Below are 27,982 nucleotides of genomic sequence, written 5' to 3'. Positions count from 1 at the left end.
GGTATTACTTGGATGACCCAGTACACTTGCTGGTTAAGTTGAACGGAGTTGTGAACCATGGTATTGGCATCATGTTTTTGGCGCCATTGCCAGGGAATGAAAAGCAATGAATTTTGCAAAATGGAATAACACATGAATAACAATTTCGTCCACCAAGTTTTTGGCGCCGTTGCCGGGGATTGTTCGAGTGTGGACAACTGACGGTTCATCTTGTTGCTCAGATTAGGTAATTTTCTTTTCAAAAATCTTTTTCAAAATTTTTCTTTTCTTTTTCGTTTTTCCTAACATTATTTTCGAAAAAAATTAATAAAAATACAAAAAAAATCATAAAATCATAAAAATAAAAAATATTTTGTGTTTCTTGTTTGAGTCTTGAGTCATTCTTTAAGTTTGGTGTCAATTGCATGCTTTAAAATTTTTTCTTGCATTTTTCGAAAATTTCATGCATTCATAGTGTTCTTCATGATCTTCAAGATGTTCTTGACAAGTCTTCTTATTTGATCTTGATGTTTTCTTGTTTTGTGTTGTTTGTTGTTTTTCATATGCATTTTTTGTTTGTTAGAGTCCATGCATTAAAGATTTCTAAGCTTGGTGTCTTGCATGTTTTCTTTGCATCAAAAATTTTTCAAAAATATGTTCTTGATGTTCATCATGATCTTCAAAGTGTTCTTGGTGTTCATCTTGACATTCATAGCATTCTTGCATGCATTCATTGTTTTGATCTAAAAATTTCATGCATTGAGTATTTTTGTTGTTTTTCTCTCTCATAATTAAAAATTCAAAAATAAAAAAAATATCTTTTCCTTATTGCCCTCCAAATTTTCGAAATTTTGGATTGACTTGGTCAAAAATTTTTAAAATTAGTTGTTTCTTACAAGTCAAGTCAAATTTTCAAAAATTTAAAAATCTTATCTTTTCAAAATCTTTTTCAAAAATCATATCTTTTCCAATTTTTCCTCTTTTTCGAAAATTTCAAAAATCTTTTTCAAAATATTTTCAAAATCTTTTTCTTATCTTTTATATCATATTTTCGAAAATATGCTAACAATTAATGTGATTGATTCAAAAATTTGAAGTTTGTTACTTTCTTGTTAAGAAAGGTTCAATCTTTAAATTCTAGAATCTTATCTTGTAGCTTCTTGTTAGTTAAGTCATTTTAAAAATTAAATCTTTTTCAAAATATCTTTTTCTTAAATTTTTTATCTTATCTTTTTATCTTATCCTTCTCAAAATTTTATCTTCTTCAAAATTTAATTTTAAAATATTTTATCTAACTTCTTATCTTCTTACTTTTTAAAAAAAAATTTGATTTTAAAATCTTTTTCAACTAACTAATTAACCTTTTGTTTGTTTCTTATCTTTTTCAAAACCACCTAACTACTTTTCCCTCTCTAATTTTCGAAAAATATCTCATCTCCTTTTCAAAAATTCTTTTGTTTTAAATTTTAAATTTAATCTTATTTCTTATATTTAATTTTCGAAAATCACTAACCCTTTTTTAAAATTATTTTCGAATTCTCTTCCTCTTCTCTTCTTCTATTTAATTATTTAATTACTAACACTTCTCTTCATCTCTCTTCATCTAAAAAATCCGAACCCACTCTTCTTCATTCTTCTTCCCTTTCTTCTTCTACTAACATAAAGGAATCTCTATACTGTGACATAGAGGATTCCTCTTCTTTTCTTGTTTTTCTTCTCTTTCATATGAGCAGGAACAGGGAAAAAGACACTCTTGTTGAAATTGATCCTGAACCTGAAAGGACTCTGAAAAGGAAACTAAGAGAAACTAAATTACAACAATCCAGAAACAACCTTTCGGGAATTTTCGAACAAGAGAAGGAGATGGCAGCCGAAAATAATAATAATGCAAGGAGAATGCTTGGTGACTTTACAAAGCCAACGTCCAAATTTGATGGAAGAAGCATCTCCATTCCTGCCATTGGAGCTAACAACTTTGAGCTGAAACCTCAGCTAGTTGCCTTAATGCAACAAAACTGCAAGTTTTATGGACTTCCATCTGAAGATCCTTATCAATTTTTAACTGAGTTCTTGCAGATCTGTGAGACTGTAAAGACGAATGGAGTTGATCCTGAAGTCTACAGACTCATGCTTTTCCCTTTTGCTGTAAGAGACAGAGCTAGAATATGGTTGGATTCACAACCTAAGGATAGCCTGGACTCCTGGGATAAGCTGGTCACAGCCTTCTTGGATAAATTCTTTCCTCCTCAAAAGCTGAGCAAGCTGAGAGTGGATGTTCAAACCTTCAAACAAAAAGATGGTGAATCCCTCTATGAAGCTTGGAAAAGATACAAGCAGCTGACCAAAAGATGTCCATCTGACATGTTTTCAGAATGGACCATATTAGATATATTCTATTATGGTCTATCTGAATTTTCGAAAATGTCATTGGACCATTTTGCAGGTGGATCTATTCACCTAAAGAAAATGCCTGAAGAGGCTCAAGAACTCATTGATATGGTTGCAAACAACCAATTCATGTACACTTCTGAGAGGAATTCCGTGAATAATGGGATACCTCAGAAGAAAGGAGTTCTTGAAATTGATGCTCTGAATGCCATATTGGCTCAGAACAAAGTGTTGACTCAACAAGTCAACATGATCTCTCAAAATCTGAATGGATGGCAACATGCATCCAACAGTACTAAAGAGGCAGCTTCTGAAGAAGCTTATGATCCTGAGAACCCTGCCATGGCAGAGGTTAATTACATGGGTGAACCTTATGGAAACACCTATAACTCATCATGGAGAAATCATCCAAATTTCTCATGGAAGGATCAACAAAAGCCTCAACAAGGCTTTAACAATGGTGGACGCAACAGGCCGAGCAATAGCAAGCCTTTTCCATCATCTTCTCAGCAACAGACAGAGAATTCTGAACAAAACACTTCTAATTTAGCCAATCTAGTCTCTGATCTGTCAAAGGCCACTTTCAGTTTCATGAGTGAAACAAGATCCTCCATCAGAAATCTGGAGGCACAAGTAGGCCAGCTAAGTAAGAAAGTCATTGAAACTCCTCCCAGTATTCTCCCAAGCAATACAGAAGAAAATCTAAAAGGAGAGTTCAAGGCCATTGATATAATCAATATGGCCGAATGCACAAGGGAGGAGGAGGACGAAAATCCTAGTGAGGAAGACCTCCTGGGACGTCCCTCAAGCAAGAAGGAATTTCCTATTAAGGATCCACAGGAATCTGAGGCTCATATAGAGACCATAGAGATTCCATTAAATCTCCTTCTGCCATTCATGAGCTCTGAAGACTATTCTTCCTTTGAAGAGGATGAAGATGTGACTGGAGAGCAAGTTGCTCAATATTTAGGAGCTATCATGAAGCTGAATGCCAAGTTGTTTGGCAATGAGACTTGGGAAAGTGAACCTCCCTTGCTCATTAGTGAACTGGATACCTGGATTCAGCAAACTCTACCTCAAAAGAAACAAGATCCTGGCAAGTTTTTGATACCTTGTACCATAGGCACCATGACCTTTGTAAAAGCTCTGTGTGATCTGGGGTCAGGGATAAATCTTATGCCACTCTCTGTAATGGAGAAGCTGGGGATCATTGAGGTACAACCTGCCTTGTTCTCATTACAATTGGCAGACAAGTCATTGAGACAAGCTTATGGAATAGTAGAGGACGTGTTAGTAAAGGTTGAAGGCCTTTACATCCCTGCTGATTTCATAATCTTAGACACTATGAAGGAAGAGGATGAATGCATCATCCTTGGAAGACCTTTCCTAGCCACAGCAGGAGCTGTGATAGATGTCAACAGAGGTGAATTAGTCCTTCAATTGAATGGGGACTACCTTGTGTTTAATGCACATGGCCATCCCTCTGTGACAAAAGAGAGTAAGCATGAAGAGCTTCTCTCAGTTCAGAGTCAAGAAGAGCCCCCATAGTCAAACTCTAAGTTTGGTGTTGGGAGGCCACAACCAAACTTTAAGTTTGGTGTTAAGACCCCATATCCAAACTCTAAGTTTGGTGTTGGGACTATACAACATTGACCTGATCACCTTGTGGCTCCATGAGAGCCCACTGTCAAGCTATTGACATTAAAGAAGCGCTTGTTGGGAGGCAACCCAATTTTATTTATCTAATTTTTATTTTATTGTTATTTTGTGCTTTATTAGGTACATGATCATGTGGAGTCACGAAAAAAAATATATAAAAATTAAAAATAGAATCAAAAAACAGCAGAAGAAAAATCACACCCTGGAGGAAGCACAGGCTGGCGTTCAACGCCAGTAAGGAGCATCTGGCTGGCGTTCAACACCAGAACAGAGCATGAATCTGGCACTGAATGCCAGAAACAAGCAACATTCTGGCGCTGAACGCCAGGAATGTGCCTAGAAGAAAAGCTGGCGCTGAACGCCAGTAACAAGCATGAAATTGGCGTTCAACGCCAGAAACATGCTTTACATGGGCGTTGAATGCCCAGAACGTGCACCACTCGGCGTTTAAATGCCAGAATGGTGTGCAATGGCATTTTACATGCCTATTTGGTGCAGGAATGGAATTCCTTGACACCTCAGGATCTGTGGACCCTACAGGATCACCTCAGGATCTGTGGACCCCACAAGATCCCCACCTAACATATTCCCACCTTACTTCCTAATCCTATTTTACTCTTCCCAATAAACACTCCTTCCCAAAACCCCTCACCAATCACCTCAATTTCTCTTCCCAATCACCTATTCACCATTCACATCCATCCACTCTTCCCCAAAAACCCCACCTACCTTCCAAATTCAAATTTTCTTTCCCACCCAATCCCATCCTATATGGCCGAAACTTCACTCTCCCATTTCCCTATATATACCCTTCCATTCTACTTCATTTTCACACAACACAACCCCCTCTTCCATACCTTGACCGAACCTACACTTACCCTTCTCCTCCATATTCTCTTCTTCTTCTTCTTCTCTTCTTTCTTCTCTTGCTCGAGGGCGAGCAAAATTTTAAGTTTGGTGTGGTTAAAGCATAAGATTTTTTTTTTCCATTACCATCAATGGCACCTAAGGCCGGAGAATCCTGTAGAAAAGGAAAAGGGAAGACAAAAGCTTCCACCTCCGAGTCATGGGAGATGGAAAGATTCATCTCCAAGAGCCATCAAGACCACTTCTATGATGTTGTGGCAAAGAAGAAGGTGATCCCTGAGGTCCCTTTCAAGCTCAAGAAAAATGAGTATCCAGAGATCCGATATGAAATCCGAAGAAGAGGTTGGAAAGTCCTAACCAACCCCATGCAACAAGTCAGAATCTTAATGGTTCAAGAGTTCTATGCCAATGCATGGATCACTAGGAACCATGATCAAAGTATGAACCCGAGTCCAAAGAATTATCTCACAATGGTTCGGGGGAAATACTTAGATTTTAGTCCGGAAAATGTGAGGTTGGCATTCCACTTGCCCATGATGCAAGGAGATGAACTCCCCTACACTAGAAGGGTCAACTTTAATCAAAGGTTGGACCAAGTCCTTACGGACATATGTGTGGAAGGAGCTCAATGGAAGAGAGACTCCAAAGGCAAGCCAGTTCAACTAAGAAGACTGGACCTCAAGCTTGTAGCTAGAGGATGGTTGGAGTTCATTCAACGCTCCATCATTCCCACTAGCAACCGATCTGAAGTTACTGTAGATCGGGCCATCATGATTCATAGCATCATGATTGGAGAGGAAGTAGAAGTTCATGAGGTCATCTCCAATGAAATCTACAAAATAGCCAACAAGCCCTCCACCATGGCACGGCTAGCTTTTCCTCACCTTATTTGCCATCTATGTTACTCAGCTGGAGTTATCATAGAAGGAGACATCTCCATTGAAGAGGATAAGCCCATCACCAAGAAGAGGATAGAGCAAGCAAGAGAGACCCTCCACGGTTCTCAAGAGATGCATGAGGAAGCTCATCATCAAGAAATCCCTGAGATGCCTCAAGGGATGCACTTTCCTCCCAACAACTATTAGGAGCAACTCAACACTTCCTTAGAAGATTTGAGCCACAATGTTGAACAATTAAGGGTGGAACATCATGAGCACTCCATTATTCTCCATGAAATAAGAGAAGACCAAAGAGCAATGAGGGAGGAGCAACAAAGGCAAGGAAGGGACATAGAAGAGCTTAAGAACATCGTTGGTCCTTCAAGAAGAAGACGCCACTAAGGTGGACTCATTCCTTGTTCTTATTTCTCTGTTTTTCGGTTTTTTATGTTATATGTCTATTTATGATTTGTGTCTCTACTTCATGATCATTAGTATGTAGTAACTATGTCTTAAAGCTATGAATAAATTCCATTAATCCTTCACCTCTCTTAAAAGAAAAATGTTTTAATTCAAAAGAACAAGAAGTACATGAATTTCGAATTTATTCTTGAATTTAGTTTAATTATATTGATGTGGTGACAATACTTTTGTTTTCTGAATGAATGCTTGAACAGTGCATATGTCTTTTGATCTTGTTGTTTATGAATGTTAAAATTGTTGGCTCTTGAAAGAATGATGAACAAGGAGAAATGTTATTGACAATCTGAAAAATCATGAAATTGATTCTTGAAGCAAGAAAAAGCAGTGAATAGCAGAAGCTTGCGAAAAAAAAGTGGCGAAAAAAATAGAAAGAAAAAGAAAAAAAGCAAGCAGAAAAAGCCAATAGCCCTTAAAACCAAAAGGCAAGGGTAAAAAGGATCCAAGGCTTTGAGCATCAATGGATAGGAGGGCCCAAGGAAATAAATCCAGGCCTAAGCGGCTAAATCAAGCTGTCCCTAACCATGTGCTTGTGTCATGAAGGTCCAAGTGAAAAGCTTGAGACTGAGTGGTTAAAGTCGTGATCCAAAGCAAAAGAGTGTGCTTAAGAGCTCTGGACACCTCTAACTGGGGACTCTAGCAAAGCTGAGTCACAATCTGAAAAGGTTCACCCAGTCATGTGTCTGTGGCATTTATGTATCCGGTGGTAATACTGGAAAACAAAATGCTTAGGGCCACGGCCAAGACTCATAAGTAGCTGTGTTCAAGAATCAACATGCTTAACTAGAAAAGTCAATAACACTATCCGAAATTCTAAGTTCCTAGAGAAGCCAATCATTCTAAACTTCAAAGGAAAAAGTGAGATGCCAAAACTGTTCAGAAGCAAAAAGCTACAAGTCCTGCTCATCTAATTATAATTAATATTCATTGATATTCTGGAATTTATAGTATATTCTCTTCTTTTTATCCTATTTGATTTTAAGTTGCTTGGGGACAAGCAACAATTTAAGTTTGGTGTTGTGATGAGCGGATAATTTATACGCTTTTTGGCATTGTTTTTAGGTAGTTTTTAGTAAGTTCAAGCTACTTTTAGGGATGTTTTCATTAGTTTTTATGTTAAATTCACATTTCTGGAATTTACTATGATTTTGTGTGTTTTTTTATAATTTCAGGTAATTTCTGGCTAAAATTGAGGGACTTGAGCAAAACTCTGAAAGAAGGTTGACAAAAGGACTGCTGATGCTGTTGGAATCTGACCTCCCTGCACTCAAAATGGATTTTCTGGAGCTACTGAATTCCAAATGGCGCGCTCTCAACGGCGTTGGAAAGTAGACATCCAGAGCTTTCCAGCAATATATAATAGTCCATACTTTATTCGGAAATTGACGACGTAACTTGGCGTTGAACGCCAAGTACATGCTGCTGTCTGGAGTTAAACGCCAAAAACACATCATGAACCGGAGTTGAACGCCCAAAACACGTTATAACTTGGAGTTCAACTCCAAGAAAAGCCTCAGCTCGTGGATAGATCAAGCTCAGCCCAAGCATACACCAAGTGGGCCCCGGAAGTGGATTTATGCATCAATTACTTACTCATGTAAACCCTAGTAGCTAGTCTAGTATAAATAGGATAGTTTACTATTGTATTAGACATCTTTTGACAGTTTAATCTTTTGACTGTCTAGCCTTTGATTATTCGGTCTCTTGATCACTCAGGAGGGCTGGCCATTCGGCCATGCCTGAACCTTTTACTTATGTATTTTCAACAGTGGAGTTTCTGCACACCATAGATTAAGGGTGTGGAGCTCTGCTGTACCTCAAGTTTCAATACAATTACTATTACTTTCTATTCAATTCTCTTTTATTCTTATTCCAAGATATACGCTACACTTAACTTTGATGAATGTGATGATCCGTGACACTCATCATCATTCTCACCTATGAACGCGCGTGACTGACAACCACTTTCGTTCTACTCTAGGCCGGGCGCATATCTCTTAGATTCCCCAACAGAATCTTCGTGGTATAAGCTAGATAGATGGCGGCATTCATGAGGATCCGGAAAGTCTAAACCTTGTCTGTGGTATTCCGAGTAGGATTCTGGGATTGAATGACTGTGACGAGCTTCAAACTCGCGATTGTTGGGCGTGATGACAAGCGCAAAAGGATTAATGGATCCTATTCCAACATGATCGAGAACCAACAGCTGATTAGCCGTGCTGTGACAGAGCATAGGAACATTTTCACTGAGAGGATGGGATGTAGCCACTGACAACGGTGATGCCCTACATACAGCTTGCCATGGAAAGGAGTAAGAAGGATTGGATGAATGTAATAGGAAAGTAGAGATTCAAGAGGAGCACAGCATCTCCATACACTTATCTGAAATTCCCACTATTAATTTACATAAGTATTTCTATCCCTTTTATTTTCTTTTTATTATTAATTTAGAAACCCATAAACATTTAATCTGCCTAACTGAGATTTACAAGGTGACCATAGCTTTCTTCATACCAACAATCTCTGTGGGATCGACCCTTACTCACGTAAGGTATTACTTGGATGACCCAGTACACTTGCTGGTTAAGTTGAACGGAGTTGTGAACCATGGTATTGGCATCATGTTTTTGGCGCCATTGCCAGAGAATGAAAAGCAATGAATTTTGCAAAATGGAATAACACATGAATAACAATTTCGTCCACCACTCACCCAGGGGCTATCAGAAATAGGATAAATAATCCCAGCCTCTAGTAATTTAGTGACCTCCTTTTGCACCACCTCCTTCATAGCCGGATTCAGCCGCCTCTATGGTTGAACCACTGGCTTAGCATCATCCTCCAATAGGATCTTGTGCATGCATTTGGCTAGGCTAATGCCCTTAAGATCACTGATGGACCACCCAAGAGCTGTCTTATGTGTCCTTAGCACTTGAATTAGTGCTTCCTCTTCCTGTGGCTCTAAGGCAGAGCTTATGATTATAGGAAAAGTGTCACCTTCTCCCAGAAATGCATATTTTAGGGATGGTGTCAATAGTTTGAGCTCGGGTTTAGGAGGTTTCTCCTCTTCTTGAGGAGTTTTCATAGGTTCTATTATTCTCTCTGATTCTTCCAGATCAGGCTGAACATCTTTAAAGATATTTTCTAGCTCTGACTCGAGACTCTCAGCCATATTGATCTCCTCTACCAGGGAGTCAATAACATCAATGCTCATGCAGTCATTTGATGTGTCTGGATGCTTCATTGCTTCAACAGCATTCAGCCTGAACTCATCCTCATTGACTCTCAGGGTCACTTCCCCTTTTTCGATATCAATGAGGGTTCGTCCAGTTGCTAGGAAAGGTCTTCCTAAGATAAAAGTTGCATTCTTATGCTCCTCCATCTCCAGCACTACAAAATCAGTGGGGAATGCAAATGACCCAACTGTAACAATCACATCCTCAATCATGCCTGATGGGTATTTAATGGAGCCATCAGCAAGTTGAAGATAGATCCTGGTTGGTTTGACTTCTTCAGCCAAGCCAAGCTTTCTGATAGTGGATGCAGGTACTAGGTTGATACTTACCCCAAGATCGCATAAAGCTATTTTGGTACAAGTACCCTCTAATGTGCATGGTATCATAAAGCTTCCAGGAACTTTAAGCTTCTCTGGTAAGCTTTTCAGAATGACTATACTGCATTCTTCAGTGAGGTAAACTTTTTCAGTTTCTCTCCAATCCTTCTTATGACTTAAGATCTCTTTCGTGAACTTGGCATAAGAGGGTATTTGCTCAAGTGCCTCGGCAAATGAAATCTTTATTTCAAGAGTCCTGAGATAGTCTGCAAAGCAGGCAAATTGCTTATCCTGTTCTGCTTGGTGGAGTTTCTGAGGATAAGGCATATTGGCTTTGTATTCCTCAACCTTAGTTGCTGCAGGTTTATTTCCTACAGACGTGGTTGGAGAAGCCTTTTTAGAGGGGTTGCTATCAGCACTTGTATGTGCCTGATCCCTCACTGGCGTTTGAATGCCAGGGTTGGAAGCTGGATTGGCATTGGATGCCAACTTCTTACCTGTTTCTGGCGTTTGAACGCCAGAACTGAGCTTTCATTGGGCGTTTAACGCCAACTCCTTGCCTGTTTGTGGCGTTTGAACGCCAGAACTGAGCATGGGTTGGGCGTTTAACGCCAGCTCTTCACCCTTTTCTGGCATTTGAGTGCCAGAATTATTCCTCTCTGGGCTTTTACTGTCCTCAGAGGGATTTTGGGTAGCAGTTGTTCATTTCTTGGCTTCCTGCTGCTTTGAAGTGAGGTATTTAATATTTTTCCACTTCTTAATTGAACTGCTTGGCACTCTTCTGTTATTTGTTTTGATAACTGCTGTTTTGTTTGCTTCAACTGTACTTCCATATTCATATTAGCCATTCTTGTGTCTTGTAGTATCTCCTTGAATTTGGCTAGCTATTTTGTTAGAAAATCTAATTGCTGATTGAATTCAGTAACTTGTTCTGCAGGACTGAGTTCAGCAGTTACTGTTTTAGCCTCTTCCTTCATGGAAAATTCACTACTTAGGTATAGATGCTGACTTCTGGCAACTGTATCAATGAGCTCTTGAGCTTTTTCAATTGTCTTTCTCATGTGTATAGATCTACCCGCTGAGTGGTCCAAAGACATCTGAGTTTTCTCTATAAGCCCATAATAGAAGATGTCTAACTGCATCCACTCTGAAAACATTTCAAAGGGGGCATTTTCTTAGCATCTCTCTGTATCTCTCCTAGGCATCATAAAGAGATTCATTATCTCCTTGTTTAAAGCCTTGGATGTTCAGCCTTAGCTGTGTCATCCGTTTTAGAGGGAAATATTGATTCAGGAATTTTTCTGACAGCTGTTTCCATGTCCTTATGCTAGCCTTAGGTTGGTTATTTAACCATCTCTTAGCTTGGTCTTTTACAGCAAATGGAAACAGTAATAATCTGTAGACATCCTGATCTACTTCCTTATCATGTACTGTGTCAGCAATTTGTAAAACCTGTGCCAGAAACTCTGTAGGTTCTTCCTGTGGAAGACCGAAATACTGGCAACTTTGCTGCACCATGATAATAAGATGAAGATTCAACTCAAAACTACTAACTCCGATAGAGGGTATACAGATACTACTTCCATATGAAGCAGTAGTGGGGTTAGCATATGACCCCAGAGTCCTTCTGGACTGTTTATTTCCACTTAGGTCCATGATGGAGAAAGGGAGATGACGTGGATTTATTTTATTTATTTTATTATATTTATTTAAAAAAATTTCAAAATAATAAAATAAAATAAAAACTAAAATAAAAATAAAAAAAGATTTGAAAATATTTTATGAAGACTTTCGAAAAAGTGAGGAGAGAGAAAGTGGTTAGAGAGTTTTGAAAAAGATATGATTTTTAAAATTTTAAAAAGGATATGATTTGAAAAAGATATGATTTTTTTTTAAAAAAAACTTGACAACTAAGATATGATAAGATAAAATTTTGAAATTGAAATATGAATTTTTATGAAAGATTTCGAAATATTTTCTTAAAAATAGTTAGAAAAGATATTTTTTATTTTTGAATTTTATGATGAAAGAGAAAAACACACAAAAGACACAAGACTTAAAATTTTTAGATCTAATGCTCTTTGTTCTCGAAAAATTTAGAGGGAAAACACCAAGGAACACCAAACTTAAAAATTTTAAGATCAAAACACAAAGAAAACTCAAGAACACTTAGAAGACTCACAAGAACAACAAGAACATGAAGATAGAACACCAAACTTAAAAATTTTTAGAAAACCACAATAAAATTTTCAAAAACTAAAGGAAAATTAACAAGAGAACACTAAACTTAAAATTTGGCACAAGATTTAATTAAAGAAAAAAAATATTTTTGAAAAAGTTTTAAAAATAAGATACCCAATTACCAAGAACACAAGCACAATGCTCTAGCCAACTGAGCTATAAATTTAACGTGTTATAAAAAGGTATTTTTAAAGGAAAATAAAAACATGCAATTGACACCAAATTTAAGATATGAAACTAAATTCAAACAAAAGACTCCAAGAAAAATTAAAAACTAATAAAGAAAAATAATATTTTTGAAAGATTTTTAAAATGAATAATAAAAGATGCAATCCTAGTGACTCTAAACCAAAAAGACAAATTTTTCCTAATCTAAGTAACAAGATAAACCGTCAGTTGTTCAAACTCGAACAATCCCCGGCAACGGCGCCAAAAACTTGGTGCACGAAATTGTAAATCACACTTTTCACAATTTGTACCACTAACCAGCAAGTGCACTGGGTCGTCCAAGTAATACCTTACGTGAGTAAGGATCGATCCCACAGAGATTGTTGGCTTGAAGCAAGCTATGGTTATCTTGTAATTCTTAGTGAGAATATCAATTATAATTATCAGTTGACTTGCAAATGAACAAGAGAGCATGCATTAAATAATACTTGTTATGCAGTAATGGAGAATATGTTGGAATTTTGGAGATGCTTTGTCTTCTGAATCTCTGCTTTCCCCCTGTCTTCTTCTTCACGCACGCAAGGTTCCTCCTATGGCAAGCTGTGTGTTGGTGGATTACCGTTGTCAATGGCTACCATCCGTCCTCTCAGTGAAAATGGTCCAGGTGCGCTGTCACTGCACGGCTAATCATCTGTCGGTTCTCACTCATGCTGGAATAGGATCCATTGATCCTTTTGCGTCTGTCACTACGCCCAACCCTTGTGAATTTGAAGCTCGTCACAGTCATTCAATCCCTGAATCCTACTCAGAATATCACAGACAAGGTTTAGACTTTCCGGATTCTCAAGAATGCTGCCAATGGATTCTAGCTTATACCACAAAGACTCTAATTAAGGAATCCAAGAGATACTCATTTAATCTAAGGTAGAACGGAGGTGGTTGTCAGGCACGTGTTCATAGATTGAGAATGGTGATGAGTGTCACGGATCATCACATTCATCATATTGAAGTGCGAATAAATATCTTAGATAGAAACAAGCGTGATTGAATGGAAAACAGAAGTAATTGCATTAATTCATCGAGACACAGTAGAGCTCCTCACCCCCAACAATGGGATTTAGAGACTCATGCCGTCAGAAATACAAAGTTCAGATCTAAAATGGCATAAGGTACAGAATAAATCTCTAAAAGTTGTTTAAATACTAAACTAGTAACCTAGGTTTACAGAAAATGAGTAAACTAAGATAGATAGTGCAGAAATCCACTTCCGGGACCCACTTGGTGTGTGCTGGGGCTGAGACTTGAGCTTTTCACGTGCCTGGGCTGTTTCTGGAGTTAAACGCCAGGTTGTAACCTATTTTTGGCGTTTAACTCCAACTTGTAATCTGTTTCTGGCGTTTAACGCTAGAATGGAACATGAAACTGGCGTTAAATGCCAGTTTACGTCATTTATCTTCGAGCAAAGTATGAACTATTATATATTGCTGGAAAGCCCTGGATGTCTACTTTCCAACGCAATTGAGAGCGCGCCAATTGGACTCCTATAGCTCCAGATATTTTGAATGCAGGGAGGTTAGAATCCAACAACATCAATAGTTCTTTTTCAGCCTGAATCAGATTTTTGCTCAGATCCCTCAATTTCAGCTAGAAAATACCTGAAATCACAAAAAGACACACAAACTCATATTGAAGTCCAGAAATATGAATTTTGCATGAGAATTAATAAAAACATACTAAAAAGTAGCTAGAACCTACTAAAAACTACCTAAAAATAATGCCAAAAAGCGTATAAATTATCCGCTCATCACCTGCCTGGGTACATGCAGTGGCATTGTTTCACTTGATCCGGATTATCATTTGAGATTATGGGACAGATGAAAGGATGGTCCCTTTGTCCCACTTACTCCCAGTTTGTATTTGATCTTCTGGGGTAGATGAAAGGAAGGTGATTTTATCCCGCTTGTTTCCAAATGTTGACCCTCCGTTGTAAGATGTGGCCAGACACTTAGACCTTTTCGAATATTATTTCTCCAAGAGATGTGAATCCCTCTTGAGAGATGCCCACAAGCAGGGACTGTCCAGGATTAGCTACCGGACATGTCGGATTTGGCTATATAACTGATAGATGAGCTCATTAGGCATAGGGCAGACATGCATCATTTGTATTTGTGTGTATTATTTGAGTGTGAATCTTGTATTTAGTTTGTCTAATTAAATAATTGCATCTATCTGTTATTTGATATAATTGCTCTATCTATACTCTCTATTTATGTATTCTTTGTATTGTTTTGTCTGTGTTTGAAAGCTGAGAGATCGTTCATGCTAGCGGTGGTGACGCTGAGAGTTGTTCCTAATGTGGTGATAGAGGTTAAGGCAGATTGGACTTGGAATTGCCCTAATACTCTAGATTATGTACTGGATGGATAGGAATGAACGATGTAAGTTGATTGGGTAGGAATTCCTTAGGCACACCCTTGGTCTCTTCCCTTTTAAACGATTTACCTTACGGATTTATAAACTAAGTAATATTCTTTAAGACCTTTTCGAAGTAAGATTTCTTATAAAGCTTTTCCAAAGTGTATTTTAAAAAGAAACTGTATTTATAATAAGATTCTTTCTTTTTGCAAGTATTTTTTTACTTTGATGGTATTTCCTTCCCTATTGAGAACATGCGAGGACAATGTTCTCACCTCTACTGATTTTTTTTTTTCAGTGACAGATTCAAGAGGTTTTTGGCACTAAGCCGCAACTAAACTACAAAGTTATATATATTTGTATTTTCTATTTTTGTTTTAATTGAGATTTTTTTCCCTCGTTATTTGTCATTTTAATTTACATAGGAGTAGGACCTGTATTTGAGAATTTTTGAATAAGTTTATGTAGATAATACTATGTGAATATACTTATGTGATTAGGTGGTTTAAAGTAAAGGCTTTTCGCTTTTATAATTAAAAATCCGGTTGTATTTCACAAATGCTCAATATTAAATAAATATAATCCTAAATAAAAAGGATTAGAGATAGGTAATGTCTCAACTTTTAGTACGATCATAAGGTACTAAAAATTAGAGTGTTATACTCTTCATTTAAGCATAGATTGTATAGTCCCTCACCTACTTTGGTTACCATGGCATCCTTTGATGGAGAGTGTTTGCTGTTAGAATCTCCTCTAGGGTCATTAGAGTCAGCTTCCTTCTCTTTTGAGATCTCTTTCTTATCGTCTTTTTCTGACCTGGGGTTCTCCTTCTCATTTTCCACTTGACTAATCTTGGAACCCTTTTTATTGGTTTTGACAAAAGATTTAGGAGTCTTCCTTTAATATAATAGGCTTTTGCTTTGTAGCACTATTTCACTTGCGAGTTTTTTGAGGGAGAAAGCTTTTCAAGTGCTTATAACAAGTTGTTTGTAAGAAGTCCTACTACGCCTGTTTTAGGCATTCCTACTCCTATCTCCTATTCAAAGGAAGAATTCAAATAAAGAGTCAGAGAATCTTAAGTAAGTTCGAGTAAGCGTGGGATATTAAGTTAACATGCCAACCAGCTAATCCGCCAACAAACAGTTAGACATTGAGTAAGTCATTTTCGGGTGATGAAGGTTATCTAATAAGTCATTTTCGGGTGATGAAGGTTATCTAATAGAGGGAACTTTTCAAGCCCCTATTTCTTTTTCAGATTCTTTATTCACCATCTATAACTCCTGTCTTGGGACTCTAGAAACTTTAGTTGAAAATTCTTTTTCTCCCTTTCTTACTTTCTTCTTGCTTTGGTGAAAGAGGTCCAACGCCTACTGAGATATTCTTTTTTTAGTTTGTTCACTTGGAGCTTCCATGGAGCTCCTGGAAGAAAGAAAACGGTAACTTGTATAGAGAAAAAATTTGCTTGTACGAGTATAAACGTTAAAGATTATTCGCTTCATATTCGGTAAACTATAAAGCGTATAAATTTTTCTCACAGTATGTTTTTTGGACATTATAATGGAAAAAGACTAAGCCTAACCCACACCAAAAAAACAATCGAGCCTTACACCAGAGAAATAGGGCTATTAGGAGATACAGAATTTCTCACAATTTGGTATTGTAAAAAAGATTACATAAAGCCCAAGTATTATAAAACCCTTAAATGAATACCTAAGGTCCAGAAAAAAAAAAAAAGAAGGGATGCACTACAAAGTTTGGTCTATCGGCCTAAGTATGCCTTGTTTTAGAGTGCATCATCAGAACTCAAATTTTAAGTGACTAGAAAATTATTATATGAAACCCATAGACGGAGAAAGTTTGTGTGTTAAGATGTAATTTGACAAAAAAAAAAAAGGGAAGGAAAATTTAAAAAATAAAAGTTTATTTTTTAAAGTTTAAATTAGTTCCTAATCACGTCCAAATTTAAAAAAGGCGGTTCCTAATAATGTTTGCCGCACAGAAATTATTAAATTGGTATCTAAAAAAATTGAAAAATTGGTCCAAGATATTTTAGAATATTAGGCAAATAAATAATTTCTAAAATTTAGGATAAATTAACTTTTATTTTTTAAAATTTTAGATAATTTAATTCTCAATTATATTTTAAAAAGAAAAAGGTAACAACTAATTTGTCATTTCAAAAAGAAATATTAAGAATTGATTTATCCTTTTATTTAATTAAGTACTAATTTTCTTAATGTTCTGGAAAATTAAGAATTAATTTGTTAATATTATTATTAGAAATAAACTTGTCTGAAATAAAAGTTATTAAAGACTAAATTGAATATTTAATTATTCATTAAAAAAATGTTACATAAATTATAAAAAATAAAATCACGAATAAAATAACAAAAAAATATTTAATTTTGTCTATAAATTTTTGTCTTATTCATTAAGTGAATATAGTTGCGTAGTGTAAAACCCAAAAAGAATAATATAAATATTCCGTATCACATGCATTCAATAATCAAGAGATATGCATCAACAGAGTAAATAAAATAAAATTTTGGCACAATATGAATTTGGTTATGATTAGATTGTTATTTTAATAATAGACAAGAAAATTGTCTCATGGCTAATATATGCTCTAAGACACATAATAAAATTATTATTACTAGAATATTTTAAATATTATTTTAATAAATAAAAAAATGTATTAAAAATTTAAACTTTTATATTTTTAATAAAAAAAATTTTAATTTGTAGTTTTAATACATATCCTTAGAACATAAGATAATATAAATGAGTTACTCTAATACTTTTGATATAGATATTTAGAATAAACTAATAAATAAGATATTAAAATATATTAATATTAACAAATAATTTATTTAGTACGTTATTATTTAAATGTTATGAGAAAATAAATAAAATTTAAAATAACTTAAGTTTTATATATAGATTTTCCTATTATATTTAACTAAAAGTTATTATAAAATTAAAATATTTTTATTTAATAATAAATATAAGATTTAAAAGGAAAAGTAAAAAAAAAAATAGAAAGAACGATAAAAAATTTTTTTGAACAAATTACAAAATGATTGGCCAATAAAAATATACTCCCATAGTGGAAAGTTAATAAGATCAAAATGTAAGAATTGGTTTTGAACTCAAGTTTGTACCATGAAAGTACTACTAGGAGTAGCCACCAATTGGACTAGGAAGATGATTGTTACAATTTTTTTTCCATCGGGACTTAAAAAAAAAACGTTGGATATTACTGGATTTATCGATGAAATTACAAAAAAATCCCCGATAAATAAATCATTATTGGATTTATCAATTCGGGGATAATTTGCAGTGATTAGTGCAAATGTAAGTATAAAAGTGACGAAAATCTTCTAATAATTATGGTGAATAAATTCCGACAATAAAATTAGTGCCACGAATTATAATTTTGCCCCACATTATTATTATGCAAGTTTGAGGCTTTGTATTCTGTTTTTGTTTTTATTGTATTTGAGCGTGAGAGACTAGATTGGAGAGGAGGTGAGCGGCGCAGCACTGAAACGAAGTCGATTAGAAGCGGTGACAGCAAGAATTGAGGAGAGTTATGTGTATTTAGTGTTGTGAGTGTGAGAATATGAATAGGAAGGGAGAGAGCCTCGGGATGAAAAAACAGAAGGAGAAGAGAAAGAGGACGGCTTGAAAAAAGGGAGGGGGAGTATTTTCTTCTCTTCTTTTATTTTGTATTTATTTTTTTTTTTTCAAAATTTCGATGAACGAAAAGTTTTTTAGAGATTAGTATAAATTTCAGAGTACAAATTCAAAGACAAAATTAAATAATTATTAATTTTAAAAATTATTTTAAAATTTGAGTGCAACTTTAGATACCATTTTTAAAATTTAACTCGGTATAATGAATTTTAAAATTTTTTTTTGGGGACATGGCCCCATTAGCTACTCTTAAATCCGTCCCTGCTCATAGTTGTAATATGTTTGCCGACGTAGATGTGATTACCAACAGTATTATGTATAGGAATTAGATATGACTAATTAACAATACTCTATGAGTTAGGTGTGCTAAAAAATGGAGATGAAAAGGGCTTTTAACATAAAACATAAAACCGAACAAACATATACATGAAGTAAAATCACGATGTTTTATCATTTTCTGTGAAAATAGGAACTTTAAAATTAAGAAATAGTTTTTTTTATAGATGTTAACAAATTTTGTTAAAGTTAAAAAAAATTAAAAAAGACTAATAATCAAACAGAATATGGTCTTAGAAGTTTTGCTTGTCCTTTTCATAAATAGTCTCGCTTCATATGATGGGATATGTCAAATACTATGAGTACTTTAGATCCACGATATTTTATTCACAAAAGATTTGAAAATAAGGTACAGAAAACAACATAAAAGAACAAGAGGATTATTTAAAAGCAAGCACGATTGTGAATAAGAATTGAAAATAATTTTATATTAACAAATAAAGTGAAGCAGGAAAATCCTTCTAACTGAAGCCAAAAAGGATATATTATCTTTTAACCGGTGTAATTTCCATGCTTTTATCTCTATACTTTTTTTCTCACAGTATTTTTTAATCTGTTAGATAAAAAATTAATTAAAAATTAATTAGTTGTAAATTAGAATTCTATTTAAAAATTTATTATTGACAAATAAATCTCCGTATATACAAAATGAGATTTACACCCCAATACTATTCTTTAAAAAGAGAAATATGACCTAACAAATTAACTAACCCAAATTGTTTATATCTATAATCTCTTAGTTAATTAGACAGTAATCTTATAATCTGGTTATTTCAATTTGGCACGAATAATAAAATTTCGTTAGGAAGCTAATTGGGTATTTGTATAATGTGTACAATGGACTGTTTATTTGGCTTAATATGAATTAAAAATAAAAATTACCCACATTTACCCTAATTCCAAAAGTGCTGTTCAATTTTATATTAACCACCACCACATAATCCCTAATTCAAATTTTCTTCCGTTCCCTCTTTTTGCACCGACAATAACCCTACCCCCAAAATCTTCCACGGTCGTCGCTGAACATCCCACCGCCGCGCCGCCGCGTGACCTGGATTCTACATTAGCGCCAATCAAACTGCAGCGCTCAGCCTCCTTCGCACGCGTTTTCCCTCGCTGGCAACAACTACTTTGCATTGTCTCTGCTGAACATCCAATAATCCCTGCGTCGCTGCATGACTTGGAGCCTCCATCAGTGCCGACCCAAATTGCATCGCCCAACCTCCTTCGCGCCCATCGTCCCTGGCTGGTTGTAGCTACTTCACTCGACCCCGGGTTAGGTGGTAACTACAGGTTTAGTTGATAACTAGATGTTTATTCAATGAATTTTGATGCGTTACTTGATTGTTCTGCTTCTGTACATCAAAGTTGAATTGTGAAAAATTGGACTCTATTGAACAGATTGTTGCTGTTGCTGGTTTACTTAGTTTTTCTATTTCATCATTCAAAATTTTGTCAAATTTTGGCCTAGTTAGTACAATAATGATTCAACATGAATGATTACTTTACTATGTATCCGGATAGTTGGTTTTCATTCTAGCAATTCCTTTTTTTTGTGCTAAGTAATTAATTTTTTTGCATCATATACTCTATGGATTGTGAGTTTGTTGAACACTTGATCACATATTTAGTTGCGCACAAATTACTGATTTTTTTTAAATTGTTTAGATTGGTGATTAAAAATTTTATACTTGATGACTAAATATTTAGTTGATAACTAGATGTTCATGCAATGAATTACACAATGGTTGCAATGAATTCGGCTGAGTTACTTGATTGCTATGCTTGTGTACACAAAGGTTGGATTTCTAAATATTGGACTTATGTCAACAGATTGTGGATGTGGTTGGTTTCTTCCCTTTTTGTATTGTAGCCTTTAAAATTTTAAATATCGGTTTAGTTAGTACTATAATATGGATGACTAGTACCATAATATGAAATTGTGTTGTATATAACCCAGTCACTAATGCTTTTTTGGCCTGGGGATATATAACAAATTCACATGCTGCAATGAAGTGTAATATGGGTGATATAATTGTAGAAAAAACAAAGGGTGATAAAGCACTTGTAGAATTACAATTATCACTACGTTTTATACTAGAGGAAGCAGAAATTAGCAACAAAGAGTTAAGTGTGATTTTTTATAATAAGAATGCTGTTGAATGACTTAATGGAAAGAAGGAAACATGTTGGGGGTTGAGGTTCTTCAGAAATAAGGCTAATAGCATAAAGCAGGGTTCATAAACATTGACATTAGCTTCAAAGGAGAGAAGGAATTTAAATTAAGAAATGAATGGGAGTAAAAGGCGATGAGTGAAGAAAACAAATCTGTTCAATGAGTGTGAAAGAGGCTTAATGTGATCAAAGGTTCTGCCTTATGGGGTCTTGATGACAACCAATAACTAGAATTTTGTTGGATTGAATGCAGGGGATGGCTTGCGGAGTAGAAGCATTGAAAATAAAGTTATGATTGTTAGTGAAGGGGAGAAGAATGTTTGGCTAGTAATTACAGAAGGAAAGGTAAAGTTTATCGTGTATAAATACTTCCCTCTCTCTGAGGCAGCGGGGCACACTACATCATAGAAAGCAGCCAACATATTGAGAAGATATTGCTTGTTCCATGAATTTCTTTATTACAATGTAAATGACAACATACTATAAATTTTCTGACTTTGTTAATCTTTATGTTATATATATGAACTCAAGAACCTATAAAGCTGTGATTTACAATAAGAAAAAATGTGTTCTTATTTGTGTACAAGGGGTTGGGAAAAAAAAACAAAGAACTGAATGTTCGAAAAGCTTTAAAAAAGAAGACAAGCAAAAGAGCATTAGATTGGACTATGTCTATTGTGGCCAAAAGTTGAAATAAAACAGTACTAAACTACTAATCATAGTGAGATTCAAGTCAATATCCAACTTAGTTTTGCCATCAATTAATATAAGTCAAACTGGTTAGAGACACGGAGCTATACTTTCTAATGTAATGTGGTTGCATGCATAAGTATACTGCTATTTTCTTTAATGTGTGGATAGGTGGCTATGGACCAAAAATAAAAATGCTAGAGAAATTAGAGAGCAGAGTCAATTTTCTTGTAGGATCTCAAATAGAAAGTAACGGCTATGTTCAGTGACCACTAATCATAATTTGCCTTTAGTCACGTGTTTATGAATACAGTTACAACTTCTTTATTAATTTATTTTTTCCTCTGAAAGAAACATAATAATAAATAGAACATCTAAATTACAATGAAAATAACCATCGTCCTACCTAGTAAAATGAACATCCGACCTATTTTAGTTTCTCTTTTAATTTTTTATTTACATCAACACAATAGGGTCATAAATTATAATACAAATGGTATATCCAAAGTTATCATCCACTTTAGAATGAAAAGAACCATCCACAATCATACTAAAATGAACATCTGTCTTAGTTTAAATGACTTAAAGTATAGTACATGATTTATCTTAATTATTGATGCGAAAAAGAAAATTGAATGAATAAGAGTAATATAAATGGAAAGAATTCTTATTGTATTAATCAATTACAATAAGAATTCTTGATATTAGACACACCGATTAATTTTTTCATTTATTTTATTTATAAGTCGTATAAAACTATAAACAGACATCAATTATCCAACTCAAAGAAAAACATATAGAAAACTTGATCTTCTAGAGATCCAATATATTTTGTATACTGAAGCATCAAACTGTCAGCAATTTTTGAAAGAGAGGAGAAAAAGTCGTTAGTCAGATGAATGAGATTATTGTAAGAACACAAGCTTAACATTGATCCATCAACTTATTAACATCGTTCACTTACATGTCTAAGGCACTCAAGTAAGTCAACATATCCAAATGAAGCAACTTGTATAATAGTTTGAAATGCTAATATACTATATAGATATATTTAATACCGTAAAAGTTATTTAAAGAAAAAAAAAAGTAAATCACACAAGTAATTACTAAATTAGTTCTATACAAAGACTTATGTAAATCTTTTGTTCTGTAATCTTATTAATTTGATCATGTGTGTATGCTATAATTAAGCATATGAGTAGAAAGAAAATATGACACATTTTCTTTTTGTTTGAAGATGGTACCAACCTTCTTCATATACTCATCTGTCAATTTCTACAAAAAATAACACAATTTTTGTGAGAAAAGAACTAAAATTATGTCTCTTTTTTGTATTTTTCAATAATAAAACTTGGTTTACAAGTTCAGTATTTATCATGTATCTGTCAAATAAAAAATAGAGGAGAAAAATAACCATGTTAATGAAAAACCAACATGGATATTTGAGCATATATGTGCACAAAAATATAACAGATATTGTTAAGGTATGAAAAAATAAAATTAAAAAAAATGGTCATGTATCTGCGATCTCCAAAAGATCAATTGAACTCTTTGATATCTATAGAGTATTTTCACTACATTGGACAACTATAACTCTATAAAAGTTGCAAATGCACATATCCAGCATAATGTAACCCTCCTTACTTTCCTTTTCTTAAAGGCAGAGGAATTGTTCTTTTGATTTTATTGTTTATTGAATCTTGAGGTTCGCATTTGTGATTGTTTTCCATTTAACACTATTAATATGCTCCCAAGAGAAAGAGAAAAGCTAGATGTTAGGGAATTTTAACTAGACTAAAAGTTCATAATAATCTATGCTTATGGTATCAAGTAGTTACCTGTAAATCACTTGACAAATCCTTCACATTATCTTCAGAAAGTTTTTTCTCCTCTAATAAAATTCAAGAAAATGATGAAATATTATTGAAATCTGAAAGCAAATAGAGTAAGATTTTTCATAAGTTGTAGATTATAAAAATGAATGAGAATAATTCCATTTTCAATACTCAAAATGAATTTCTAAATACAATTGCACTCTAAATCCAAGTTCACAAATATACCATCATGTAGTCATTGTCAATGATAACTTTCTCATACTTTATCTCAGCGTACTCCTCTGCAACCTCACGACTGTCCTAAAACAAAATTCAAAAATAAAATGTTACTATTAGATTCACAAAAAAAAAAGATAGATATTTATAGATAATTGGAAGGTAATGATAGACCTTGAGGAAAAGACCTTTACTCTTCTGCATAACATTGGCCTTGTGAATAGTAGATACCTGCGAGAACGACGCAAGCGCCTTCTTCGTTATGGCTGCAGGGACGTCGCAAGTGTTTGTGAACGGCGGTGGCGGTGGCTGATTCTGTCAGAGAGAAGAGGCGAGTTGGGAGGAAGACACACGCTGGCTGCGAGGGAGTCACTGCACGTCTGGGGTGCTGCGGGACCGCGGGAACGACGCACACGAATGGAGGGTGCTGCTGAGCGGTCGCCTTTGCGAAACGTCGACGTCAGCTGTGGGATTTGTGTCGGACGGCGGCTGGTATCTGTTTTGGAGCGACACCGGTGAATTAGGAGGAGACCGGGCGAGAAGGAGGTATCAACAAATGGGGAGAGGCAGTTTTTGGGTGAGTTTAGGTAATTGACGGAAATCCTTATTTCTTTTAAGTTTTAAATTAAAAATTATTAAAAATTAATTAATTGATTATAATTTGATTTTATTTTCAATTTAATCTCATTGTACACATTGTACACTACATACATTGGCTCCTCATACTTTTTTCGAATGATAATAAACTAATAATTAATTGATTCAATAATTTACACATTTTCTCTTCTTAATAAATACGATTTTTAAATTCCATTTTAAGATTGTTTTTTTAAACAAGTAGACAACTAAAAATACCTCAAGAGCTAAGAAGCTAAGACGATTCGATATTTCGGTTTGAGTTACATCTATCAGAACACTACAAGAAAAATACATATTCAGCCACACTTTTTTTAAGTTACATTTGAAAAGCATAGCCTATTCATAGAATAGAATAGGCTACGTTTTTCTCCGTATTGCCTTTTTATGAGAGAAAAGGATACACAAATACGGCATCATTTAAAAAGCGTAGCCTTAAGTATTATAGAAATCACTTATAAAGCGGAGCCGTAGGTTGATATCTATAGGTTCACTTTTCGTATCAAAGGAGACGCTTTTAAAGAGTAGCCTATTTATTAAATTTTTTGTGCGTTTTAAAAATGATGCCTAATGTATCTAGAGCAAAAAACTTAACACTTAGTAAAATTTTTTTCCTCTTTTTCCTGAAAGCAAAATGATGACACTTAGTAAAATTTTTGTCCATTCCCTCCAAATCTCACTCACCTCCAAAGCACCTTCATCCACTTTCGTAAACTCTCGTCGCCCCCCATTCCCTCCGAAGTCACCATCATGAAGTAGAAACTCTGCCTGCCTCCAAAGCTCACCTTCGCCACGCACCCTTTCTCACACACACACACACCCAGATTCAGAATAAGTGAACCAGAGGGAGGAGAGGAGGAAGACAGAGATGAGAGCGCGAGCGAGAGACCAGAGAGTGAAAGGGGGTCACCACCGCAACACCGCTGCAGCCGCCGCCATCGCCGTCGTGGAGGAGGGAGTCCGGAGAGAGAGAGAAAGATGATTCGCAGACGAGATGGAGAGAGAGGACGAAGACGTAAGGCGAGAGAGAAGGAGGTTGTTCCGCCGTGCACTGTCGTCGCTCCTGGGGTCAATTGAAGCAGCCGCCGCCGCTGCTAGGGCTTGCCGTGCTCTTGTCCTCACTTTCGGCATAAGAATGGGAGTTAAACGCCCAAACTGGCATAAGAATGGGAGTTAAACGCCGGAACTGGCATAAGAATGGGAGTTAAACGCCCAAACTGGCACAAAAGCTGGCGTTTAACTCCAAGAAAAGTCTCTACACATGAAAGCTTCAATGCTCAGCCCAAGCACACACCAAGTGGGCCCGAAAGTGGATTTTTATGTCATTTACTCATCTTTGTAAACCCTAAGCTACTAGTTCTCTACAAATAGGACCTTTTGCTATTGTATTTTCATCTTGGTTCTTCTGGTTCCGTCTTTGGGGCCGAAGCCAATGATCACCATTATCACTTATGTATTTTCAATGGTGGAGTTTCTACACACCATAGATTAAGGTGTGGAGCTCTGCTGTACCTCGAGTATTAATGCAATTACTATTGTTCTTCTATTCAATTCAGCTTATTCTTGTTCTAAAATATTCATTCACACCCAAGAACATGATGAATGTGATGATTATGTGACACTCATCATCATTCTCACTTATGAACGCGTTCCTGACAACCACTTCCGTTCTACAAGCAAACAAGGCTTGAATGTTTATCTATTGGATTCCTTAATCAGAATCTTCGTGGTATAAGCTAGAATTGATGGCGGCATTCAAGAGAATTCGGATGGTCTAAACCTTGTCTGTGGTATTCTGAGTAGGATTCAAGGATTGAATGACTGTGACGAGCTTCAAACTCGCGATTGTGGGGCGTTAGTGACAGACGCAAAAGAATCACTGGATTCTATTCCGACATGATCGAGAACCGACAGATGAATAGCCGTGCTGTGACAAAGCGCGTTGAACATTTTCACTGAGAGGACGGGACTGTAGCCATTGACAACGGTGATGCCCAACATACAGCTTGCCATGGAAAGGAGTAAGAAGGATTGGATGAAGACAGTAGGAAAGCAGAGAGACGGAAGGGACAAAGCATCTCCATACGCTTATCTGAAATTCTCACCAATGAACTACATAAGTATCTCTATCTTTATTTTATGTTTTATTCATCTTTTAGTTATCTATCCTCCATAACCATTTGAATCCGCCTGACTGAGATTTAAAAGATGACCATAGCTTGCTTCATACCAACAATCTCCGTGGGATCGACCCTTACTCGCGTAAGGTTTATTACTTGGACGACCCAGTGCACTTGCTGGTTAGTTGTGCGAAGTTGTGATAAAGAGTTGAGATTGCAATTGAGCGTACCATGTTGATGGCGCCATTGATGATCACAATTTCGTGCACCAAGTTTTTGGCGCCGTTGCCGGGGATTGTTCGAGTTTGGACAACTGACGGTTCATCTTGTTGCTTAGATTAGGTAATTTTATTTTATGTTTAAACTTTTTACTTTTCGAAAATTTTTCAAAAATACAAAAAAATTTATAAAATATTAAAATCAAAAATATTTTTATGTTTCTTATTTGAGTCTAGTGTCTAATTTTAAGTTTGGTGTCAATTGCATGTCTTTATTCTTCTAATTTTTGAAAATTACATGCATTATGTTCTTCATTGATCTTCAAGTTGTTCTTGATGATTTCCTTGCTCTGATCTTTAAATTCTCTTGTCTTGAGTGTTTTGTTGTTTCTCATATGCATTCTCAATTTGTTAGTGTCAGTAGTATACAAACTTCTAAGTTTGGTGTCTTGCATGCATTGTTTATTTGATCTTAGTTTCATTTTGATTATTCCTCATCATTAAAAATTCAAAAAATTTTTAATTTGTGTCTTTTCAAGTCAATAATACAGAGAATTGAAGATTCAGAACATACAGCAGAGGAATTACACAGAAAAAGCTGGGCGTTCAAAACGCCCAGTGAGGAAGGAAAACTGGCGTTTAAACGCCAGCCAGGGTGCCTGGCTGGTCGTTTAACGCCCAAAAGGGTAGAGTTTTGGGCGTTAAACGCCAGAATGGATACCATTCTGGGCGTTTAACACCAGGATGGCACAAGAGGGAATATTTTGTTTTTAATTCAGATTTTTTTTTTCAAGTTTCCGTAATTTTTCAAAATCAAATCTTTTTCAAATCATATCTTTTCAATCATATATTTTCAAAATCAATTTCTTTCCATTTTCAAAAATACTTGCTAACAATTAATGATTTGATTCAAACATTTCAAGTATGTTGCCTTTTCTGTTGAAAAAGGTTTAATGTCTGAATCATATCTTTTAAAATTTCTTGTTAGCTAAGTCATTAATTTTAAAAATCAAATCTTTTTAAACTGTTTTTCAATCATATCTTTTCAATCATATCTTCTTAATCACATCTTTTTCAAAATAATTTTCAATCAGATCTTTTTGATTTCTAATTTCAAAATCTTTTTCAAAAATCACTTTATTTCTTTCCCAACTTTAATTTTCGAAAATCATTCTTCAGTTTTTCAAAATTTCTTCAAAATCTTTTACTTTAATTTCAAAAATTCTTCCCCTCTTCTCACATCCTTCTATTTATGGACTAACACTCCTCCTCAATGTACAATTCGAACTCTATCCCTCTTGATAAGTTCGAATTCTTCTACCTTCTCCTTCTTTTCTTTTTTCCTCTGACACCTCAAGGAATCTCTATAATGTGACATAGAGGACTCCATACTTTCTTGTTCTCTTCTCTTTCATATGAGCAGGAGCAAAGACAA

General features: G+C 35.2%; 1 protein-coding gene across 1 annotated transcript; it reads right to left on the bottom strand.

Moving 5' to 3' along the window:
• Window positions 1-23,570: 23,570 nt before the first annotated feature.
• LOC130976628 (uncharacterized) lies at window positions 23,571-25,340 on the bottom strand. Its single transcript, XM_057901543.1, has 4 exons — window positions 25,120-25,340; window positions 24,894-25,008; window positions 23,748-23,888; window positions 23,571-23,657 (listed from the first exon to the last, which is right to left on the bottom strand). Exons 1-4 carry the CDS (start codon window positions 25,338-25,340, stop codon window positions 23,571-23,573), a joined length of 564 nt encoding a protein of 187 aa, XP_057757526.1.
• Window positions 25,341-27,982: the final 2,642 nt, after the last annotated feature.

This window comes from Arachis stenosperma, chromosome 1 (assembly GCF_014773155.1).
Source record: "Arachis stenosperma cultivar V10309 chromosome 1, arast.V10309.gnm1.PFL2, whole genome shotgun sequence".
In the NCBI taxonomy this organism is placed as follows: Eukaryota; Viridiplantae; Streptophyta; class Magnoliopsida; order Fabales; family Fabaceae; genus Arachis; species Arachis stenosperma.
This window is presented reverse-complemented; position numbering and strand designations above follow the sequence as displayed.